The sequence below is a fragment of the Carassius auratus genome, chromosome 48, assembly GCF_003368295.1.
Source record: "Carassius auratus strain Wakin chromosome 48, ASM336829v1, whole genome shotgun sequence".
Classification (NCBI taxonomy): domain Eukaryota; kingdom Metazoa; phylum Chordata; class Actinopteri; order Cypriniformes; family Cyprinidae; genus Carassius; species Carassius auratus.
In genome coordinates, this window is record NC_039290.1 from 5,726,374 (window position 1) to 5,749,849 (window position 23,476).

General features: G+C 36.9%; 1 protein-coding gene across 1 annotated transcript in view; it reads left to right on the plus strand.

Moving 5' to 3' along the window:
* The window catches only part of LOC113065625 (segment polarity protein dishevelled homolog DVL-1-like), a 28,447-nt gene extending 6,495 nt beyond the window's left edge, over positions 1-21,952 (plus strand). Inside the window, exons 2-15 of the mRNA XM_026237040.1 lie at positions 2,957-3,026; positions 4,891-5,012; positions 8,920-9,032; positions 13,359-13,497; positions 14,139-14,232; positions 14,315-14,384; positions 14,571-14,710; positions 17,136-17,212; positions 17,301-17,362; positions 17,488-17,571; positions 17,667-17,801; positions 17,952-18,119; positions 18,544-18,762; positions 21,066-21,952. Coding sequence (XP_026092825.1) covers positions 2,957-3,026; positions 4,891-5,012; positions 8,920-9,032; positions 13,359-13,497; positions 14,139-14,232; positions 14,315-14,384; positions 14,571-14,710; positions 17,136-17,212; positions 17,301-17,362; positions 17,488-17,571; positions 17,667-17,801; positions 17,952-18,119; positions 18,544-18,762; positions 21,066-21,601 — 2,029 coding nt within the window. The 3' untranslated portion in view covers positions 21,602-21,952. The remainder of the gene's footprint in view (positions 1-2,956; positions 3,027-4,890; positions 5,013-8,919; positions 9,033-13,358; positions 13,498-14,138; positions 14,233-14,314; positions 14,385-14,570; positions 14,711-17,135; positions 17,213-17,300; positions 17,363-17,487; positions 17,572-17,666; positions 17,802-17,951; positions 18,120-18,543; positions 18,763-21,065) is intronic.
* The last annotated feature ends 1,524 nt before the right edge of the window (positions 21,953-23,476 follow it).

The following is a 23,476-nucleotide window of genomic DNA, read 5'->3' on the forward strand; positions in this document are numbered from 1 at the left end:
TTCTTCTGAAGAGCACACAAGAAGATATTTAGAATAATGTTTCAGCTGTCCATACAGCTTAAGGCAAATGCATCCAGAAAAGCATTGGACCCCGTTGACATACATTGCATGGACCGAAAACACTTCAGTACTTTCCAAAATATCCTCTTTTGTGTTACACAGAAGATAGAATGACATGAGAATGAGTAAATAACTACAAAACTTTCATTGGGTCTGGTGAACTATCCCTTTAGGAAGACGTTTTAAGCTTAAAACTGATATTATTACCCAGAAGAACCGATTTAAACTCCAGTGTGTAACCTTTCCTCAAGTTTGGACGAACATACTTCCTTATGACCACCCCCACACTCCTCAGTGTATGTTGCTGAATATTGTAAAGACCTCTTGAAAGGACACAAACACTTCCTAACCATGACTAGAGTTACACCCCAGTTTCCTGTGCTGGGCTCAGGACGCTTGCACAGGCTGCAGAAACTCCACTTGTTTTGTAACTCTTTCCAAAAGACCATGTTATCGTCATCCTTCAGTCCCACTTAACTCACCTCCTCTGCCTCACAGCCATGTGGGTGATGTGACCTGGAAGTTCTGGAGGAGCAGAGAGGAAGACATAATAATTATGACAGGCTGCTGAAATTTCTCAAATCATTATAGTCTGTCAACACAGTTTACCAATTACTGCATAATATAGATTTTTATTTTGTGGTTAAAATATGATCACCGATATTACATCCCTTCTTCATTTATTCATTTAGAAGATGCTTTGATCCAGCTGTTCATCTTAAAGAGACAGTAACAGAAGTTGACAAAGGTTTAAAATTGTTAGAAAAAGTACAAGATAGTATGACATAAAACAGAGAGGAGGATTCTGCATAGAGCTGTTCAGTCCTGATCTCAGTCTCTAGGCCGACCCGGAGGGCTTGTTCAGAAACCTCTAATGGGTTTTTAGAGTGGTTGTGTTCAATTTATGATTAAAATAAAATCTGTGGTTAACATTACTTGAAGACACTCTTCATGTCATAATCGACAACATGCACTCATACCTTAAAGGGATAGTTCACCCAAAAATGAAAATGTAATTGTCTGCTCACCTCCAGGCCATCTAAGATGACTTTGTTTCTTCAGTAGAACGCAAACTGAGATTTTTAGCTCTCGTGAGTGTGTCCTCTAGCAGGTGTGTTAGGAGGCTTTTTCTTCTTGCTTTATGGCAGATCACAGACCTGAGTGCATTACCACCACCTATCTCTCAAGTGGACCATTGACACTCCTTATTGAGATTGTAGATAGTTTTTCTTTGTTTTGATTTATTGTGTTTTAGCCTTGATTCCCATCCACTTACATGATAAGACTACTTAAATCATAATAGACTGCAATGGTCTGAGCTAAAAATCTGTGAAGTTTGAATCTTGAATGCCCTGGGGGTAAGCAGATAAACATAACATTTTAATTCTTAGGTGAACTATCCATTTAAATCTGTACTTTGAAACTTTTCTCAGATGTTTCTCCAATGAGACAATTATTGACACATTTGTTGTTTGGTTTTTGAAATTTGTGACATGTTTGAGTTCATGTTGATCCAAGCTTTTGGGATCTTTCTTGGGTTGGGAACAGGGGAAAAAATACCAGAACCAAATGTTTTTTAGTTTCATATACAGCACGACCAGTGTGGTCTGATTCCCGAACAAATGAATCTGTTTTTTTTTTTTTTTTTTCTTTTCTTCTTTTTTTTTTTTTTTAATGTATCAAATATGTGTAGTGCAGGTGTTGTCTAAACTAATGTATTTTAGGAACCGGTGCTTTTTAGTGAATCAAAAAAACAGAAACCAGTGTAGTCTGACTCTTGAACAACTTAATCTAATAAACTGGTTCTTCTTTTCTTCTTAGCAAACAACAAATGCAGCACGGCCATTGTAGTCCGATTCTTGAACAAATTACTTATGATCTGGCTCTTTTTATATTGAATCAGTAGGATTCAGTGTGACCAGTATAGATAGATTCCCAAACAAATGCCTCCAAATTCCCAAAATTACAATGCACCCAATGCATTCTGAATCCTGAACAAAAGAATCTTCAGAATTCTAGTGGATCAGAAACACACAGTAACCAGTGTAGTTCAATTTGTGATGAAACTTTAAGAGCCGGTTCTTATTAATGAATCAGTGACAATTATGAAGCAATCAGAAAAATCGATCAACACACAATTTAAGACTCACCTACTGAACAGCAAGTGGTTATATGTTGTACAAGTTGGCTTGTGAGAAATCGCTGTAACTTTAGTGGTTGTTCGTTGGCAAATATATTTAAATATAGGTATATTTTATTAGGTCAATTACTAGATTGCAATTAGTGGTGATTTTGCCAGTCTCATGTGGTTTGTATATGTGTGTCTGGACTGTGGACACTCTAGGCCTATGCACAATGACAGGAGACCTGCAGGTGTGTGACTGCTGAAACTCGACTGGGAGGGTTAAAGGGTAACTGTATGGTATTTACGTAGGGAATTTACAGCCTGGGATGGACACTCTGCTAACACACACACTTACTCTATTAATAACCTCCTGTGCCCTGACACCCTTGCTGCACCTTTCACACATATAAATATGCCCACACTTGTATGTATATATATGTACAGACCCTCAACACCCGTAAACGCTCACACACTTAGAGAAACATTAGATCTACGTTAATGCTAAGCCACTGTATCAGTCCGGCAACAGCAGTTTTAGTAGGTAGTCTGGAACGTGCATGAGGTACTAATGAGGCCTGTTGTAAAACTGAGTAGATTTCAACAGAGTTGTTGGTCAACAGGGGTGTTCAGCATTCTCATCAGTTGCGAGCTAAGTGGAAAATTCCTCTGTTTGAGCGTGACGTGCTTTCAGTATGTCTCAGCTTTTGCAAATAGATGCCAGCTGGGAGCTGGTCTCACCGAGTCCCTAACAGTTTGTGTTCTTTCCCGCAGAGTTGTCAAAGAAGAAATCTCTGATGATAATGCCAAGCTGCCCTGCTTCAACGGCAGAGTGGTGTCCTGGGTAAGTGAGATGGATGGTGCCCTCCTCTTTGCACTAGACAGATTGTGACATTATGAAATCTCAGTGTATCAACGCTGCTGAAAAAAAAAAAAAAAAACGGCTTTAAACAGCCTAAGTTATTTTTATAGGTCTCTCAGGTCAGTCTGTTGGCTAGTTTTAGGGGAACAAACACTGAGAACAAATTCCAGGATTAATGATTCTTATGAACTGGTTCTTTTTCACATTTGAATCAAACAAATACAATGAAACCAGTGTAGTCTGATTCCTGAACATTTGATTCTTATGAACTAGTTATTTTAAGTGAATAAACCAATAAAGCGCAACTAGTGCAGTCCGCTTATAAATCATTTTAGAGAATCAAACAAATACTGCACGAGCGGTGTAGTCTGATTCTTGAACAAGTGACTCTATTGAACTATTTCTTTTTAGTGAATAAACCAATACGTTGCAGCCAGTGTATTCCGATTCCTGAATTAATGACTCTCATGAACTCGCATAATTTCTTTTTTAGTCAATAAACCGATGCAGCACGACCTGTGTAATCCAATTCCTGAAAAAAATATTCTTATGAGCCGGTTCTTTCTAGTGAATAAACCAATACAGTGCAACCAGTGTAGTCCGATTCCTGAAGGAATGACTCTCAAGAACCAGCTCTTGTTAGTGAATCAAAAACCTAACAACCAGTTAGATAAATACCAGCTTGGTTTGGCTGGGAGACAATCTTAAACCATTCAAGACCAGAAGATCAGCATTCTTAATATACATTACTGTATTGTAAACAGTGCTTGTTGATTATACAAATGTATTAAATGATTATAAAATTATAAAATGAATATTAATTTTACCTTTTTGTGTGATGACACCTTTGTGATGTCGGCTCAACATTGTGATGTCTATCAATAGCCATCAGTGATGGATGATGGCATCGTCTATCAGATCAACCCTATTAAACCCATCTTGTTTCATGCCACATAACAGAAGTCAAATGGCAATCTGGATTAATCTCTGTGACTTTATTTTATGAGTAAACTTCATACAAATACAGGCATTTAAATATTTACATTTGATAGTGGCAGCAAAGCAAGGAATAATAAAGAATCTGATAATTGCCTCTAAAATACACATTTACACTCCTACAAGCTGGTGTTATACCCATAGTGTTGGGTAGAATTGAAGTTGAAGTTCAAAATACAGGTTAGTGGACTCCAGCGAGCCTCCAGCTGCAGAGAGCTGCACAGACACGCTGTGATGCATGACATTGACTGTACTCCACTGAAATATGGGCTTCAATGCCTGCTGTCCAAACATGGAGACCTTCAGTATACCATAACATGATCACTACTTTTAACAGTACATTGGATTTCTGCCGTACTTCAAGGTTTTATCATTGGTTTGTGCATAGAATATTAACAATAGTGTTTATACCACCCATTATTTGGATCATGAAAGCTCTTCACCACATCATAAGTCACCTTTTTTTGTCTCTGATAGAATAAGGTGGAGTCATTGGACCACTCATAGAAATATTTGCTGTTCTATTGCATGAAATTTAACTGGACCAACCTGAATTGTTTTGTGTGTGAGCAAAGTATGCATCAGTACTGAAAACCATCATGGTCATATTTCATTGCTTTTTTGAAATATGTCGAAATAGCCCCCCAAGGCCTTTATTAAGAAGCCTGCCAAGTGAACTGACTTGCCTTAAAGGGTCCATGTTTCACTCTCCTGTCTGCTCAAACAAATGCACTCTCTTGTCTTCCTTCTGCTGGTCTATTTATTTATGCAGGGCTAGTAGTTAGTCTGGAGAGTTTCTTCCTGAAGTCTTTGTGGGTAATTCTGTGTGTGTGTGTGTGTTTGGCTGTAGTTGGTGTTGGCTGAAGGCACACACTCGGATGGCGGATCTCAGTGCACAGAGAGCCACAAAGAGCTGCCACCACCCTTGGAGCGGACTGGAGGGATTGGCGATTCCAGACCCCCCTCCTTCCAGTGAGTAATGCCGAGCAAATAATTTGTCTGACATTTAATACTCACTTTTTAGGCCGTAGTACACCATTGAGGTCTTATAAGGTCACATCCTGTTATAACCTAATGTACAACAAATAAAGAATTTAGGTCAAAGGGTCAAGTTCTTCATGTTGGTATTTTAGATTTTATACGCCCCTTTGAATATGCATGAGCTGCATGTGCACATCTTAATCATTATTCTTTTTCAAACATACACTGCCGTTCAAAAGTGTGGGGTCAGTAAGGATGCATTAAATTGATTAAAAGAGACAGAAAAGACATTTACATTGTGACAAATTTGTGTTTTTGTTTCAAATAAATACTGTTCTTTTGAACTTTCTTTTCATCAAAGAGTCACTGAAGACTGGAGTAATGGCTGCTGAAATTCAGCTTTGCCGTCACAGGAATATATGACATTTTAAGCCATATTAAAATATAAAATGGTAATAATACTTCACAATATTATTTTTTAACTGTTGTTTGGTGAAATAAACTGGAATACATCCATAGAATGCACATGCACGTACACACACACACACACACAAACGCACACTTTTGACAAGCATTACAAAACCGCTGATTTGATTTGTTCTGAGTTCCTGACCACAGTCACAGCAGTAGCAGATGTCTGTTATCCAGCTGGAGGGAAAATATCATTCTTATCCCTCTGGGAGCCACATGTGTGAATCACAGTCCAATTCCAGTGGCTGTCTCTTGAGCTGCATTCTAATAGAACTCATGTTTGCCTCACAAAGTTCTATGTGTTTGTTTGATTTGCCAGCAATCATGCGGTCAGGTCTTCAACCAGACATGTAGCAGTGCCTCCCTCCACTCATACACAGCTGCCCACAATAATAATTCATGTTCTTGGGCAAATACCAATTACAGCTTTCATAACATTAAAGTATTTTAGTGATAGTCATATCGGATTCATGAATTAATCTTCTTGGATCTATTCGTTTAAATGATTTTATTAAATTGACTCACTGTTTCTGTGTAACTTGTGTGTGTGTAAGGTTCAAGTGATCATGTTTTTTTTTCTTTCTTCAATAATTTGTATGCACATAATAGTATACATATCTCTTGAATGATTTGCTTCAATGACACAAACAGATTTGCTAAAACCACTCAGACTCATTTCTTCTTCTCTCCATTTGCTTGGGGTTCTAAAAACACTTTAATGTTGCTTGAGCTGTAAAGAAGGCTTTGAGAGTTGTGCACTGTTGCATATCTGGTTATGGTGTGGTTATGTTTTGCTCCTGCTGCGAACACAGATTAAATATTCTCTTTGTTCGCATTGAAGATGTTGAAAGCTAAATTTAGATCAGCAAGCTTCAGGGCAGCAGCCTTTCCTTGTGCATCTCTGTTGCACCTGTTCACTTTGTAGAGGTCCCGGATTTCTTTATCTAATGTTTGACTTTCTGACTTTTTTGGTGTTCTTCTGAGAAGCAGCCTTCTCACCCCACCAGAGAAGTCTCACCAGTTGTTTTCTATACTGTCTAGTGCCATCTAGTGCCAGAACATGTGTCCTTTCAGTCCTTTCAGTCCTTTCCCTCATCGTCTCTGCAGCAGACTACGGCCAATTTTATTTGAAATTAAAATGAATGTTTCTCCCACAAGAAATCTGCCTCATTTCCATTATAAAAGCATCACTGTAAGCATTAGTAAGTAACCAAATGTTATCCTCTGCCTGCTCCCTTTGTGCTGTGCATTATTTATTAGTCCTGCTGAATACATCTGGTAGCGTGAGGAGAGTATGTTTTCGGCTGTCCCTTGAGCAGCTAATCCGGATTAGTGGACATTAAAGCACCCATCTCCGTTGCCCTGTGGGCTCTGCAGGGTGAAACAGCTGCCTCGGTCTCCCCAGGACTAAACTCTCCGTCTGCCTGCTGCCCCCTCTAAATACACCATATACTTACAGAGCACAAGAAACGTGCAATAAATGGTATTTAATACCATTTTCTGATCAAATATATTTTACACTGATTTCACAATTTTGTTCGTTTTAAGAAGTTATTTGTAACTAAATCAGGCCACATTATATTTTAATTTCTTGATCTTTTTTTATTTGTACATTGCATTTGAAGTCAACATCAAATCGAATAGTGATCTCTGTCTTGTTTTTAAATTCTACAAGATTTAGTATTTTGCTGTACTAATTATGCATGATTATATTAAGGCATCTTTACACCGCTAGGTTAAGACTGCTCAGTGCCTGCTCATAATTCAGTGTAAAGATGCAATGGCAATGATAAATTATGCCTGTTCTGACCCAGTTAAGCCCTCACATTATACAGTTTTAATTGCTATATAAATTGCTGTGTCTACACAGCATTAAACAGTCTTTGTAAAGACACCTAAATGAAGCACTTCTGTGCCACCTTTGTCATTAGAAGATATAATTATAATTTGCATTTAGCTTTGTTTCTCCCTCCAATTTGCTTTTAGCCCAGACCCAATTTAAAGATGTCTTAACCGTTGAGATCCACTGAATTAATGCCTAGTTTTAGTGTTTTGATTGATGTGCTTTTGGTGATTTATTACCCTACTGATGAAGTAACATGCTCCATCCAGCAGAGAGAGACGTTTGCACAATGCTTTGTGTTTGAGCTAGCTGTGCTTGAGGAGTGGGACTTTCCTTTTTGGAGAATGGATGCAAATAAACTTTGGTTAGATACAGTTTAGGGTTAATCAATTCAAGGATTATTTATTTTTTACTTGGTTTAAGATATTTTCTCCCAAATAGTATCATGAAATTACAAGGTTTTTTTTCTATTTTCTTGTCCGTGAGCAAGTTTATATAGATTTTAGCAGATCTCAACGGATGTTCACAAGCCCTGTACACGCCTTCATTGTATGTTCCTCTTTGGGCTGATACATTATAGAAACAGATTTGAAATGCAGAGAAAAATGGCAAAAATTAAACTTAAGTATTTTCGTAAGATGTGAATGCATGTTGCTTAAGCACACTGCTTTTAACTGAAACCATAGCTTAAATAGATAAATCTATGTCTATGCAAATGTTTTACGGAAAGAACCTTGAAGGAATACAAAAGCAAAAATACTGACAAAAATTTATGAATAGTCATTCAGAAACGGACAGTTTGCAAGCACTATTTGCATTGTTATAGTGGTTAGTTCATTAAAAGAATTATGCAAAACAGTTAACAGTTAATTTACTGCCTCTTTTCTGTAGGTAGAAATAACGTGGCAGTCATTTATATTTATATGTACTTCTGTTTTTAGCAGATATTTTTATCCGAAGTGACTTACATTGCATTCAAGATTGTATTTATGCTTTCTTAGAAATTGAACCTGAAATGTCCTTTCTCATTTCTCACCCCCCCCACCCACCCCCAGAGGAACCAAGCAAAAATAACTTAGCTTTAAGTTGTTAATAAAATGCTTTGTTATCATGTGTGAGCATCTTTTCAAGTGTCACATCGAGCTGTTCTCAGCAACCTCATGTTTCTTTTCTGTCCTGAGCAAAAGCACTCTACCCACTCTACTAGAATAACTAGCCTTTACCATATACACATACAATTATTAATTTACCCCCGACCTACTCCTCTGGAGCCTGACGACAGGCCTGCAGGGTTTGCAACTCCTAGGCTGCAGTTGAACTCAGCCGGTCCTAGATGCTTTACCATATTCTACATTCTTAGCTTTGAAAAATTAGTGACAGCTTCTGAAAGTGCATGGCTATAAATCACATACCCCTAAACAATGAAATAATGTCGGCGATGAAATTGAATGTAGATAATCATAATTTCAGAAGGTTTCCCAGAACACTTTTGTGGCCATGTGTATTATTACTCAGCATGAAGATGGTTTCGAGATCATAAAATAAAGACCCCTTTCTCTTTTTTTTTTTTTTTGTGTGAACTAGTGCCAATGCTGTGAGTAGTCGGGATGGATTGGACACCGAGACGGGGACGGAGTCTCTCCAGAGCCAGCGGAGAGAGCGGGAGAGGGAGCGAGCTCACAGGAGGGCACGAGAAAGTGAGTGGGACTTTGGAAAGTACTCAGCCAAACAGACCCGTTCTCACGCTCTACACCCATCACATATCATGTGCCAGGGATCTGTAAACATATGATACGCATGACGTTATTTGTAAAGTTCTTACCCCAAGTGTTTTCCCCAGGTGATGCGTGTCTGGCTGGAGAATGAAATATTCCAAGTAGAAACGCATGTGTACAACGTTTGGAAATCTTTTGTAACATTTTATGGGTGATTTCGTGTCAAATCAATCAAATTTAAGAAACTTCCAAAGTTGCGATTTTTTTCTTAAGAAAGATAAAATAAGAGACTCATTGAATTTCGGGTGAAAATTACTCATTAAATATTCATCCATGACATTTGAATACTTTGGCTTCATCATTATACATGTCTATCTTTCTACAGAAACAAATAATCAATTCAGTATCATTATTTCAATGTCATAATTTTTAAAGCTTAGAAGTTGACACAGGTGTGTTGCAGGATGTAGTTGATTTCTTAAGATTTTTTTTCCCAGTATGACCCTGTTCTGCGGTCATTTACAGGAAGTTTGCTTGTTATAAACCAGTTCAGAATGTTTATTTTTGTTAGTGTGCATGCTGTGTGTGACTTGAGCTCTGGGTAAAGAGAGGTTTCTTGGAAACATAAAAGCTTCCTTTTGCAGGAAAAAAACATTCTGTCATCAGTAAAATCTGCTCTTGGCTCCTTATAGGTTCTTTTGCCTGGAAAGATTTCAAGTGTGTGTGTCGTCAGTAGATTTCAAGGTGATTGAGAAAGACCCAACTAGAATGTCCACATTGTTGAAAGCTATTTCCTCAGCCCCGTACTGTATAGATTATCATGATAGCGCATTGTTTCCTTCTCAAATCTATCTGATGTATTTGTGGAATCCCCGCTGCTCTTCCAGTTCTGTCCACTAGAATCATTTCATGCTGTTTGCACCTGACTAGTGCCAAGTGCATTAATTAGTGCCGCTTCATTAGCATTGAAACTGTTAGACATGAGACAGATGGAGGTGTGTGTTTGTGTGCTTGCTGAAGATACTGATGATTTATGGATATTTGCTGAACCTCTGTGTTTACGACTGTCTGTTAGAGACATCAGACTCCCACAGAGTTGCTTCTGTAGTGTCAGTACTTTAAGTTAGTTCCCAACACTGATTTAATGGTTGTGATCCACACTGTACTTGTGTTTTTTGGGGTCTGTCTTTGAATTACAGTATCTGTTTGTTTAGCATGTGTATGTCTGGAGCAGTCGTATAATTGTGCGGTGTGGAGAACGTATAAGAAATGTGTCAGGTCATGCAGCTGTTAAACCCAGAAAGCTGTCATGATAAACCGTTCAGTCAGCATTCATGTTTTAAATGTTTATTAATAACACACACATGCATTTATTTATGTATATATGTGTGTGTGTGTGTGTGTGTGTGTGTGTATGTGTGTGTGTGTGTGTGGGCGCACGTGTGTGTGTGTGTGTGAGAGAGAGACCCTGGACCACAAAACCAGTTTTAAGTCACTGGGGTAAATTTATAGCAATAGCCAAAAAAACATTGGGTATGGGTCAAAATTATTGATTTTTCTTTTGTCAAAAATCATTAGGATATTAAGTAAAGATTATGTTCCATGAAGATATTCTGTAACTTTCCTAACATAAATATATCAAAACGTAATTTTGATTAGTAATATACATGGCTAAGAACTTCATTTGGACAACTTTAAAGTCAATTTTGCACCCTCAGATTCCAGATTTTCAAATAGTTGTATCTCAGCCAAATATTGTCAGATCCTAATAAACCATAGATCAATGGAAAGCTTGTTTAGCTTTAGGTGATGTATAAATCTCAATTTCGAGAAATTGACCCTTGTGACTGGTTTTGTGGTCCAGGGTCACATGTATAAAATATGAATGTGTGTATAAAAAAATATCAGTAAGTTTTTATTTAAAAATAAAAATAAATGAGACTTATTTTATAATAAAAATATATTTTAATAATTGTATATATTTAATTTACTTATAATATAAAAAAACCCATTGTTTTCATCAAAAATATGAAACCCTGATAATAAGAAAATTTTCTTGAGCACCAAATCAGCATATTAGAATGATTTCTGAAGGATCATGTAACACTGAAAAAAATACTTTGTCATCACAGGAATAAATAACATTTCAAAATACAGTACCAAAAAAACTTGATATTTTATAAAACAGTTATTTTAAATTGTAACAATATTTTATAGTTTTTACATTATTTCTGATGTAATACATTGGTGAGCTTAAAAACCTTTTTAATAAATTGTACGTGTAAATGTATGTTTGTGTTTTATTTAACCAGAATTTTGTCTTTTTTATTTACATTTTATTAGTAATTTTATTAGGAAAAAAAGGTATATATGACAAATCTGATTATTTTTCACTATTGATTTGTATTAATGTTCTTAATAAGTTTCAACTGAAATCACTTTGCAGTTTTATTTAGCTCTTAGTTTAGAAAAGCAGATTCACCTTTTCATTACAGCAACAACAAATGCAAAATTCTGATTGCTTTTGCGCTCACGTTCTGTCATGCCTGCAGAGTCAGAGGGTGATTTGTCAAGGTTGCCCAAGTGCTGGGTGTGATTGGATGAAAAATATGTTTATGATTAATAAGGACCAGTGTGTGCCCTTGGGGCAGAAGGAGTGAGACAGATCTGTTTTCTAGCTTCAGAAACTGATCTGTTAACCATGCTGAGCCACCAATATTACATCCACCAGACCCTATAATTAATTCTAACTAATGTTTTATGCAAAGAAAAAAGTTGTTAAAAGCGCCGTATTTAATGTTGACATAACACAAATTCAGTTGGAGCACATAGGTAAGACGTTTCTTGTAGTTGGTCACCAGGTTTGCACACATCTCTGGAGGGATTTTGATCCACTCTTCTTTACAGATCCTCTCTAAATCCTTAATGTTTCTTGGCTGTCGTTTGGCAACTCGAAGTTTCAGCTCCCTCCACAGATTTGGAGACATTTTTTTCCATCATAATAATCATAATAATATTTCACAATATAATTGTTTCCCTGTATTTTTTATCATATAAATGCAGCCTTGATGAGCATAAGAAACTCTTGTAAAAAAACATAAAAAATTGTTCTGATCCCAAACTTTTGACACACACATAATGAATGTGAATAAGATTATTTATTAATTTATTATTATTGTTGGTATTTAATTTCTGAATAAACATTAAAAATAATTTGTGTGTGTGCGTATATATATATATATATATATATATATATATATATATATATATATATATATATATTAAATTAAGTATTATATATTATATTAAATTAAGTATTATATTATATTAAATCTGCTTATATTAAAATAAGTATATTTAGCTTACCATATAAAAGCTATTATCTAAAGATTTACTAAAACACTAAAAAAAGCATTTAGTCTTTTTTTTATTGCCTGTTTGGATTTTAGTGTGAATATACTGGTCATTTACATTAATATTGCGCTTCACAGGCATAAGGGCATCTCCTCAAGTCAGATGCAGAGGGATTTGTTTTGGTGCACACATTTTGAGCAAATTCATCTTCATCTTCTGTTATATCTCTCTTTCCTAATGTCTAATGCATACTAAACTGAGCCTTAAAAGACTCCGGAGAGGCTATAAATGCATTACCCACCTGTGGACCAACCTTTCTGAAAAAGAAGGCTACTGATAAGCTGTTTCCCTCCGCTGCAGGCGTGCAGCTCTTCTCGCCACATGCTTGTACCCTTGCTTGTTGAGGTGATACCATTGTCCTTTGAACTAGTAGAGCTTCCTCTCTTTGTGAAGACTGACATGTGGTTGGCTGAAATAGCTGTGATTGATTTGTGCATAAGAGTGGTTGATGTGGAAGGTAATGGTCTGAAATGAGCACTGCTGCTGTTTTGGTCACTCTTATCGTTTGGAAATTTCAGTACATGTGATGGCTCCCAGAGATACAGCTTCGTCCTTGTCTCTGTACGTATACCCCAGGCATGTTTTGGACTGTTGTGATGGTATCTAGAAGGAAATAACTTGTTGAAAAGGTCATAAACTTTCAGTTCTTCAGCATAAAGCCCTCTCATCCGTAGATTTTTTTTAAACCTTGAAATAGACCAGGATTCATTTCCCTTTAAACAAAGACAGTTCTTATAAGTCCATCATCAAGAAAACAAAATTCTGTTCATCTCATTTGTCATCCAGAGCTGTTATGCCTTTCCCAGAACTATGCACTGTATTGTCTCTTTGAAGTTTTGTTATACTGTCGCCTTCCTCAGCTTTTACACAATGTCTTTTTTTGTTTTCTCTCAGTCCCTCGTATGAACGGTCCCTTGAAATCAGAGCGTGTGAATCGTGACTCAGTTGTTGGCTATGACAGTGCGTCAGTGATGAGCAGTGAGCTGGAATCAAGCTCTTTTGTCGACAGTGAGGAGGATGAGGATGCCAGCAGGTCAGACGTCACACAGTGCTTCATTTTCTAGGAAAAATTACATGGAATTTGATTGGCTCAGATTGCAGGATTCATTTCCTTTCCAACAATGACTGTACTTATTTGCCGAATGGCGTCACTACATTTCACTCTAATATAATTTGTAAAGCTGGCCAAAGAATTACAATTTAAAATTAAGAATTAATAATGGTTTAGCAGTCAATTGAAATGATTAAATCATGTTTAATCTCACATTTTTCCCATAGTTAATGCATTCATGATTAATATAAGAAACAAATATTTATGTACTGTATGAAAAATGGATGTTCATGAGATTTGAGATTTGCTAAAGATTACATTAACCATGTGTTTTTAAATATTAACTCGATTGTTAAAGTAAACTAAAAATAAAAAAAGTATCTATTTTTTTTTTTGGGTGTGCTTCAGTGCCAGTCAGAATTAAACAGTAATGATGTCAAAATAAATGATGTGGCAGTAGTTTTAATTGAAAACGTAATTGAGAATTGACCTCAAAACTGAAGTCATATTGTAGATCATGTTTGGCCACCAAAATAATGCACTTAGACTTTCATAAAACCATGCTACTTCATTAGTGTAGCGTTGATATGTGCTGTGACCTCTCGTTTTGTCTGAAGCCACAGACTTAGCAGTTCAACCGAGCAGAGCTCTTCATCACACCTCATGCGTAGACACAAACGCCGACGACGGAGGCAGAAAGTTCCCAAAATGGACAGGGTGAGAAATGTGGAGGAACAAGTACACGTCTCAACATATAAGTGTTTGATCTGTTCTAATCTTTTGTGTGTTCTTTTGACAGTCCTCATCCTTCAGCAGTATTACAGACTCCACAATGAGTCTCAACATTATCACTGTCACTCTCAACATGGGTAAGAACTTATTCACTAGTTCAGTCCTTTCGTTTTCCAGTTCATCCATCCCTGTGCCTTCTCCCTTTTCACTTATCTGTCCACTCCACCTGCTTAATAAACTGAACCTCTTGTTTTTAATGCTAATAGTGTGCTCTTAATATAGATGAGTTCTTTTGGAAACAGACTTATCACTCTTTCTCACAGAGAAGTACAACTTCCTGGGCATCAGTATAGTGGGTCAGAGTAATGACAGAGGAGATGGAGGCATCTATATTGGCTCCATCATGAAAGGTGGCGCGGTGGCGGCTGACGGCAGGATTGAGCCTGGAGACATGCTGTTACAGGTATAATAATCAGCAGTCTGAAAGCACTTCCAAGAGGGAGTTAGAGACTGAACTAATGTGCTTTTATGAAGACAAAAATGTGCATTCAAGTAATTGCCGGTGTCCACAATGTTACTCACAGGGAAATTCTGTCACCATTTACTCACCCTCATGTCATTCCATTAGGTAAATACCGATTGAATGTTATCACCAGGAAAGTCGTCTCAAATATATCCTCATTGTTATAGCATGAATACGTTTACACAATATACATTTAATAGATAATTTACACTAACAATGAATCCATTAACAGAACTGAAACTGACCTGTTTTTGTTGGTCTCTTCTCTTTTTAGTTTCTAAATGCACTTGTGGAATTGTCAAGATTTTATTTTGTCACTTCCCTGTGTTGTTGATTTATTGTGCTCTACTCCCTTTACTTTCGTGCTAAAGGAAAACCACAAAGGATAGAATGGTGCTTTCAAGTCTTTTGTCATTTGTTGACATAACAGTGGGGTTTCCTTAGCCCGGTGATCTTATTTAGAAACCATAATGATGAGATAACCCTGTGTTATTAGGTGAATTTTGCAGGATTATGTCCATAAAACATCACATATTTAAAGGGGTCATATAATATTGCTAAAAATAACATCATTTTGTGTATTTGGTGTAATTAAATGTGTTTCTGCGGTTTAAGGTAAAAAAAACAAAAAAAACTGTATTTTCCACATACTGTACATTATTGTTTCTCCTTCGGCCCCGCTTTTCTGAAATGCACCGTTTTTTACAAAGCACATCAGTTATGAAAAGCGAGGTGTGCTCTGATTGGCCAGCCATCCAGTGCTTTGTGATTGGCCGAGTGCCTCAAGCATGTGGTGGAAATGTTACGCCGCTTGCCATACCGTGATGCATGTCCCTGTCAGAACACCAGTGAGACAAGACAAAAACAATAAAACTCATTACAAACGAGCCATTTGTTGCATCCAGTGAGGACATAATTACGGATTATAATGAATTATACTGAGTTTATGCATTGCTTTGCATCGCGCCACATCACGTAAACATAAAACCATGTATGGTTTTCTCTGTTAACACACCCGATTCAGGTAATCAGCTGGTTAGAAGTGAGTGCGTGTATAAACCCTGTTCCCACTGACATGGTCCCTACACAGTGTTCATTGCTCCCTTCTCCCTGAGCAGGGGAAATCTGTTGAAGTGTACCTCACTTCGGAACATTCATTCAAGGTTTGCGCTGCGGAACGTCTTCACACAAGGACAAGTGTGACATCATACACCTCTGTAAATAAATACAATATTTAAATTCACGTCTCGCACACTTCAGTGCACTTTGAATGGAACTTATACATTTGGTTCGAACTGAAATCATGGCGGAATATCCTGTGATGTCCACTTCACAGGGCACTTACGTTCGAATAGAACAAACGTCTGAAGCAATAAGAGAAACATACAAAATGTGCAGAGTAGTGGGGCACGAGGACTGGAATTGAGAACTGCTGCTCTACACTGCTCAAAACTTGCATTTGAATCATCGGTGACAAATCTTTTACATATGTAATCATACTTACAGACTGTGAGTCAGAACAGTCGGCATTGTAGTCTTCTCTGCCAGGATCAGGAAACAGTCCTCCATCAAATGTGCTGCACAATAAATAATTGAGTTGAACTGTTCTTGAACTGTGTTGTAAACACAACTTAACCACTGATTTCTAGGTGTGTCCTGCTAATGGAAAGCCAAACAAAGTATTTTCGCAACTTTACAGATCTTCTTTTTCAGATCTTCTTTATTTAGCATCATATGACCCCTTTAAACAAACAGGCAGTTTGGTAGACCAAGTTTTTTTTTCCCCCAAGCCATTCTTACGAAGAATTCATTTACCTAAAAGTAATTATTTATTCCAAACTCATTTGAATTTCTTTCTTGTGTGAAACATAAAAATAGATATTTTAATAATATCCAATGCAATTACATGAATTTGTAGTAAAAATGCACTATAAAAGAAGTCCTGATTTACTATTCTATATACTAGTCTTATGTTAGGAAAGTTGGTGTTGACTTGCATTTTGGTCTGTTTGTCACACATAGTATCAGACTTCAAAGTATAGTGCATAGAAGTAATTTATTCTACTTTTATGAGACCTTTATGGAGCTTCTTAGTGATTTTGGAACTTGACAGACCTAGTTTGCATTCACCTTTTTATTGAAAAGAGTGGCAAGGATTCTCTTCAAATATTCACCTTTTATGCTCTGTAGAAGAAACTAACTCGTAAGAGTTTGGGGGGGGGAAAGAGAAATAAGGGACTAAAAATAATATTTTTAGTTTTTTATTTTTTTATGCATGCTAACCCTCAAAGAATTGCCACAAATAGGAAAAATATATGTAATGCTTCAAATAATGGGAGGTTTAATGGAAGTATAATTTTCTCAGGTCAATGACGTAAACTTTGAGAACATGAGTAATGATGATGCTGTCAGGATTCTACGGGAGCTCGTCTCCAAACCTGGGTGAGATTGGGTGTTGTACCTAATTTTTCTTTAAATCTGTCATAATGCACTCTTTAACATTGTTTCATGTTTCATTTGTCCTCTACAGGCCAATAAGCCTAACAGTGGCGAAATGTTGGGACCCATCTCCTAGAAGCTACTTCACCATCCTAGAGGTACCTATTGCCTATCATTATAGCAGCTAAATTATAGACATGAATATCCATGCCGCATTCATCTAGTTCATTTTTTAGATCACATTTTCGGATTGTAGTTCAGTTCTGCTGTCTGTCTATCCTCAGCCGAGCCGGTGAGACCCATCGACCCTGCTGCCTGGATCTCACACACTACAGCACTTTCTGGGCCATTCCCCCATTATGGTATAATAAAAGTCAGATTCCTGAATCCTGGAGATCACCTGTTAATGGAATGGCATACTTATGCTCAATCCTGTTATTTCTCCCTCATTTCACAGAGTTTGATGACCTCCCCCTTTCGGTGTCAAAAACAGACATGGCAACTATAGTAAAGGTCATGCAGCTACCAGATTCAGGCCTGGAGATCAGAGACCGAATGTGGTTGAAGATCACTATAGCCAACGCTGTCATCGGTTTGTTCCTTTCTTTGCTGTGGTTTGAATTTGTTGGGTGGGAGTTACGTTCCTGTGCCTAGTTTATTCCATGCATCAAGTTTTGTGTAGATGGTTTATATATTCAGTGTAATTGGTGTTATTTTTCTCATTGCTCAATCTCTGTTCCAGGGGCTGACGTTGTGGACTGGTTGTTCTCACGGGTGGAGGGCTTCAAGGACCGTCGGGATGCTAGAAAATATGCCAGCAGTTTGTTGAAGCACGGCTACCTGAGACACACAGTCAATAAAATCACCTTCTCGGAGCAGTGCTACTACACTTTTGGAGACCTGTGCCAAAGTACAGTCAACACACACACTGGAGTTGACAAAGAGTTTTCAGTCCTAGAAAAAAGTATCTTATATCACTCATAACTATATGTTTTGGCATTGCATGATCCTACAGAAAGCATTCTAATATACAGATTTTGTGCTTAAGAAACATTTCTGATTATTATAATTTTTGTGGAAACTGTGATTGTCTTTACTATCCCTTTTGAATTAATGTATCTTTGCTGAATAAAAATCTAATAGTAAAAAAAAAAAATTACCAAACTCTTTCAAACTTTAGAATGCTAGTGTACCTTTTAATACGTTAAGATAAGTTCTGGCTTAAAGGTTAAAGTCAAAGATTTTGTGCTTTGAGTCATAAAGTACACTACAAAGTAAAATAACATGAAATACAGATCATTTTAATGGTATTTGGGAAATTGTTCTGTTTTCAGATATGGCTTCTCTCAATCTCAATGAGGGTTCTAGTGGTGGAGGCTCTGACCAGGATGGTCTTGCTCCTCTTCCTCCACCAGGAACCAACCCCTGGCCCCCCGGCGGTCAGCCCTACCCTTACCCGGGTTACCCCACTCCTCCACCAGGCTTCCCTCCTGGATACTCGGATCCTTGCCACAGTTTCCACAGTGGCAGTGCAGGCAGCCAACAGAGTGAAGGTAGGTGTTGTTTGTGTGTAAGAGAGCGCAATAAATAAATAAAAGGGAAATCCCCTTTTCACGCTTGTCCCCACAAGCAATCTCGTGAGCTTCCTGTGTGACTTTTTCTTTCTGATTCAGGAGTGCCTAATGTTGTTAAGCAACAACTGTTACATTAGTAATTGCTCAAATGTATTATAAATTCAATTTGTTACAGTAAAATAGAAAACATCAGTGGATTTATTGAAAATCTGCATGTAGGATGACTAGGTTCAATACTATTATATGTTAAAGCAGATTGAGTTTTGCTTTCAGTACCCAAATGAACACGGCATCCAGCAAGAATGACATCAGTTGCACAAGACAAGTGCACTATGTGCACATATTTGCATGATTAGAACACTTTTCATTTTTGTCCATTTATACATTCAGAAAACATTTTTTAAAACTAAACTTCTTTTTGACATATTAACAGTTACTCATGTAAATCAAAATGCATAGCAATTAATTAACACCATTGCTAGACATGAAAATACTATATTCTAATGTGAATGTTTATAATTAAACATTCCCTAATATTCCCTAAAGGTACACTACACAAAAAGAAATATTCTGGTGTTTTTGTATTATTGCTCTTTAAAATTTTAAAAGGAGAGATTAATAATGATTAGATTTATTGTAAATAAAATAGCATAATGGACAATTTATCATTGTTACATATGAGTGTTACAATTTTCCTTTCTTTAAATTAAATTACTTTATTTATTGATTTTTTAAAAACTAAATAAGCCGGCGAATAAATATCTCAGAATCTGGCTATTTTAGTACACTCAAAAAAAAAAATCTGGGTTGTTTCAACCCAACTTTGGGTCATATATGAACTAACCCAAGTTTTGGGTTCCAATTTTTTGAAATTTCATTTTTAACCCAAAGTTTGGTTGGTCCATATTTGACCCAAAGTCGGGTTGAAACAACCCAGCTTTTTTTTTTTTTGTTAAAGACTAAATCAAGATGCCAACTATTTTCTTTTTAATAATTCCATTTCCAGAGCATCATCATTGTCGCTGTTTTCGCTTGGATATTCCATATATGTGGTATGGCCAGACTTTTAAATCATTTACACTGTCTATGCCACCCTTTGCATAAATGTGCATGGTGGAGTTACTACACAGTTGGGAATGTGTATCAGTAATAATGCAAAGTCATTGATCTTAATGACTTTTAACACCGATCCAGCATCCACAAGTTTGGTCGCTTTGGGAAGCGTAACATATGGTGGCATCACAGAAACTGGGGTGCAGGGTTTTTGTGAAGAGCTTGTTGGTATATTCGGTGTGGGAGTGTGAGATGGAAGATCTGGTTAGGCAACATGTCGTAATTCTTATATTCCTTCTGTTTTTGCTGGCCGTCAATAGACTGATGGAAATTTCTTCTATTTACAGAGAATCCGGTAAGATTAGCACTCTCATTTGAATGTCCTCCTGCCCCACATTTTCTCTTTGACATCATGTTATTACAGTGGTTTGTCGTCATATGGCATATGAATCATTTGGGTGGCCATTGTGACTCCCCAGCTGTGTTGCTTGTTTGTGTTTCTTGTGTGGGCATGTGCAGTTTTACTTTCCTTGTGGATGAGAATCTGACTGATTCTCATCCTTTAAAATGTTATGCAATACACTTACTCTTTTTTTTTTTTTTTTTTGCCAAAGTCTGAATCAACTAGGAAAAGCTTAAATGAATATTTCCATGATACTGTATGATGTGAGTTGAAGCTTATTGCATTCACAAGAACTGTATTATTGTAAAAGTTTGACCTACCTTCAATGCTGACGTATTTTCCACCACAGAATTTGCATAATCCTACCATATGGTTTTTGTTTATGTATCGATGTTATTAAGTACCCTCATGGTATTGCTGTCCCTCACACTGTGACCTAACCAGGTGCGACACAACAACATTACAGCCAATCAGAGCACAGATGAAGATGCCTGTTCACACGGCTTTTTTAAATGTTGTTTCTTGTCAGATTTGGGGAATTTTTATTTCTTTTAAATGCATAATGAATATTTGTAAATATTTTGGCAATTCTGAAAAGTAGTATAGATGAGAAGCCGTATTTTTTTTTCAATGAGATTTCAAGTTGGGATGCTGCAAAAATATAAATCAAGTAACTAAGCAAATGAAGATTTGCTTGTCACGGCTCGAAATTCAGGTAACCTGAAAAAAAAATGGCTGACATTGCTTGTTGAGTCTGGTTAGCATATGGTTTTGTGAGGGGAAAATGATACTACTTTTGTCCAAACACATTTGTCTTTCACTTCAGGTAGCAGAAGCAGTGGCTCCAACCCCAGCACTGGGAAAGGACGGAGACCCTCCCCTCGGGAAAAGGACCATAAGACACCGTGCTGTGGGGGCAGCGAATCAGAAATCGGAATGTGGGTTGGAAGGAGGGGTGAGAGAGCACCCAGTCAGCTGAGTCATCAAAGCCACAGCCGCTCTGCTGCCAGTCAGGCCCACTCCAGCCACAGCTACGTTCATTCTGGGTACAGCCACGGCCAGTGTCACAGCATCTCGCAGCATAGCCACAACTTCACCTACAGCCATGCCCCTTTCATTCAGCCCAGTCATCTGTCGTGTGCCCACAGTGAGAGAAGTCACGGCTCTTCGTACGGCCCACCGGGTCTGCCCCCTCCGTACTGCCTCGCTCACCTTGCCCGCAAAGCGACATCAAGCAACAGCCCACCTGGGGCTCCTCCCATCCGGGAGCTAGCAAACGTCCCCCCAGAACTCACAGCTAGTCGGCAGTCTTTTCAACACGCTATGGGCAATCCTTGTGAATTTTTCATTGATATTATGTGACAAGAGAGTGCCTTCAACCCCTTTCAGAGCACAAGGCCTATTTCCCGCAGTTTGCTTAATGAATTTTTGCTACTGACCATGCCTGCAGAGAATGTACAAACTGACAGCCCCATTTAAGGCGTTTAAAGGGACAGTTCACCCAATACTGAAAGTTCTGTCATTTACTCTCATTTGTGCACATGTAGAATTTCTTCCTTCCGTGGAACAAAAAACTGTCACTGTTGTAATTGTTAACTAAAACTATTAACAATTGTTTTCAGTAATTGAAATAAAGCTGAAATAAAATATAAATGAAAATGTGAGTTTGCCTAGGCAACTAACATAAATAAATACATTTAAGTTGAAGTCCTAAAATTATTTAAATGAAATGAAAATGGCAATATAGAAATATAAAAATTAATAACTGACAAATGCACATACTTATTATTGTAATAAATAAATATAATGTAATTATATACATCATAAATATAAAAACGTTCAAATTAAAATGAAAACAACATATAAAAATAAAAGCTAGTAAATTGTTTTTATAAATAGTATAACAGCATATACATAATATTAAAATAACACTTGCTATTTTTAATTATATATTTTTTTAAATCCTGAACATATTTTATTCAGAATATCCTGACAACTCTTTTCTATGTAATTGGAGTGACTAGGGACTGGGAATGTCAAGGTACAAATTGACGAAAAAGCAAAAAACATAAAAGTAGTAATAATCAAACGGAGATTATCATTTATTAACAGCTTAGCTTTCTGTTAAGAAAATGTATAATATATCTTCAGAAGACTTATATATTGATATATTGATATATTGATCAATATGTCGCATGGACTACTTTAGTTTTACTTAAAACTTTACTTAAAAAATTGACAGATTTTTCATTTTTAGGAGTTTCTTTCTTCTGTTGAACACAAAGAAAGATATTTTCAACAGTTGATGGGCACCATTGACTTCCACAGTCGAAAAAATACTGTGGAAGTTAATTGTGCCCATCAACTGTTCTGTTACCAACATCTAAATATATTTTGTGTTCAACAGAAGAAAGAAACTTTGAGTAAATGGCAGAATTTTCATTCTGGAAGTGAACTACTCCTTTAACGTTGATTCTATGTTGTTTCAATGATAGAAGGATACTAAAAATAAAAGCACAACTGCAGAGTTAATTTAGACTCTGACACAAACACTACAGTACTGCAGTAGCAGCGCAAGATAACACAAAACAACACAACTAATAAGCTTTTAACAAGAATGTCAGTGCATTAGACTGTCTGCTTCTTCAACGCAGCTGCTATAATCTTTGCACAGCTTACAAGCCAGAAAACTGGCATGACAGCTCTCGAAACAGTCTGTACTTTTAAATGTATCCATGCTGTGGATGATTTATTTTTTCTTACAGTTGCATTTGACTTTAAATTCACAGATTTATAACCCTGTTGACAATCAGACATTATAACATCATAATGTCCCTAAACATTGTTGAATGTATTGTCTTGTGAGACTACAACTCAAAATTCCCTCATTAGCTTGGTAGTGTGTTAAGCTATTATTCAAGTAATGCTTGGATGTGTTCATTTTAGATTCATGGTTGCCAAATGTTGCAAAAATATGTCATGAACTCTAAATGTAAATGATAAATTTTTAACAACAACAAAAAGGTGCTTTTCATAGATTCTCTGAATTGACTGTTCAGATGTCACCAGTTGTCTTTGTATTACCACTGTATTATGAACATCACTGTACAGTTAATACAGTAGAGTGGTTGTAGGCCCTGTAAGTTATAACATAGATATTGAAACGGGCAGATAGGCTAACCAAAGTCCCTTGACAATTACATGTCATGATTTTAGATTTTGTAGAAAGGAAAGGAT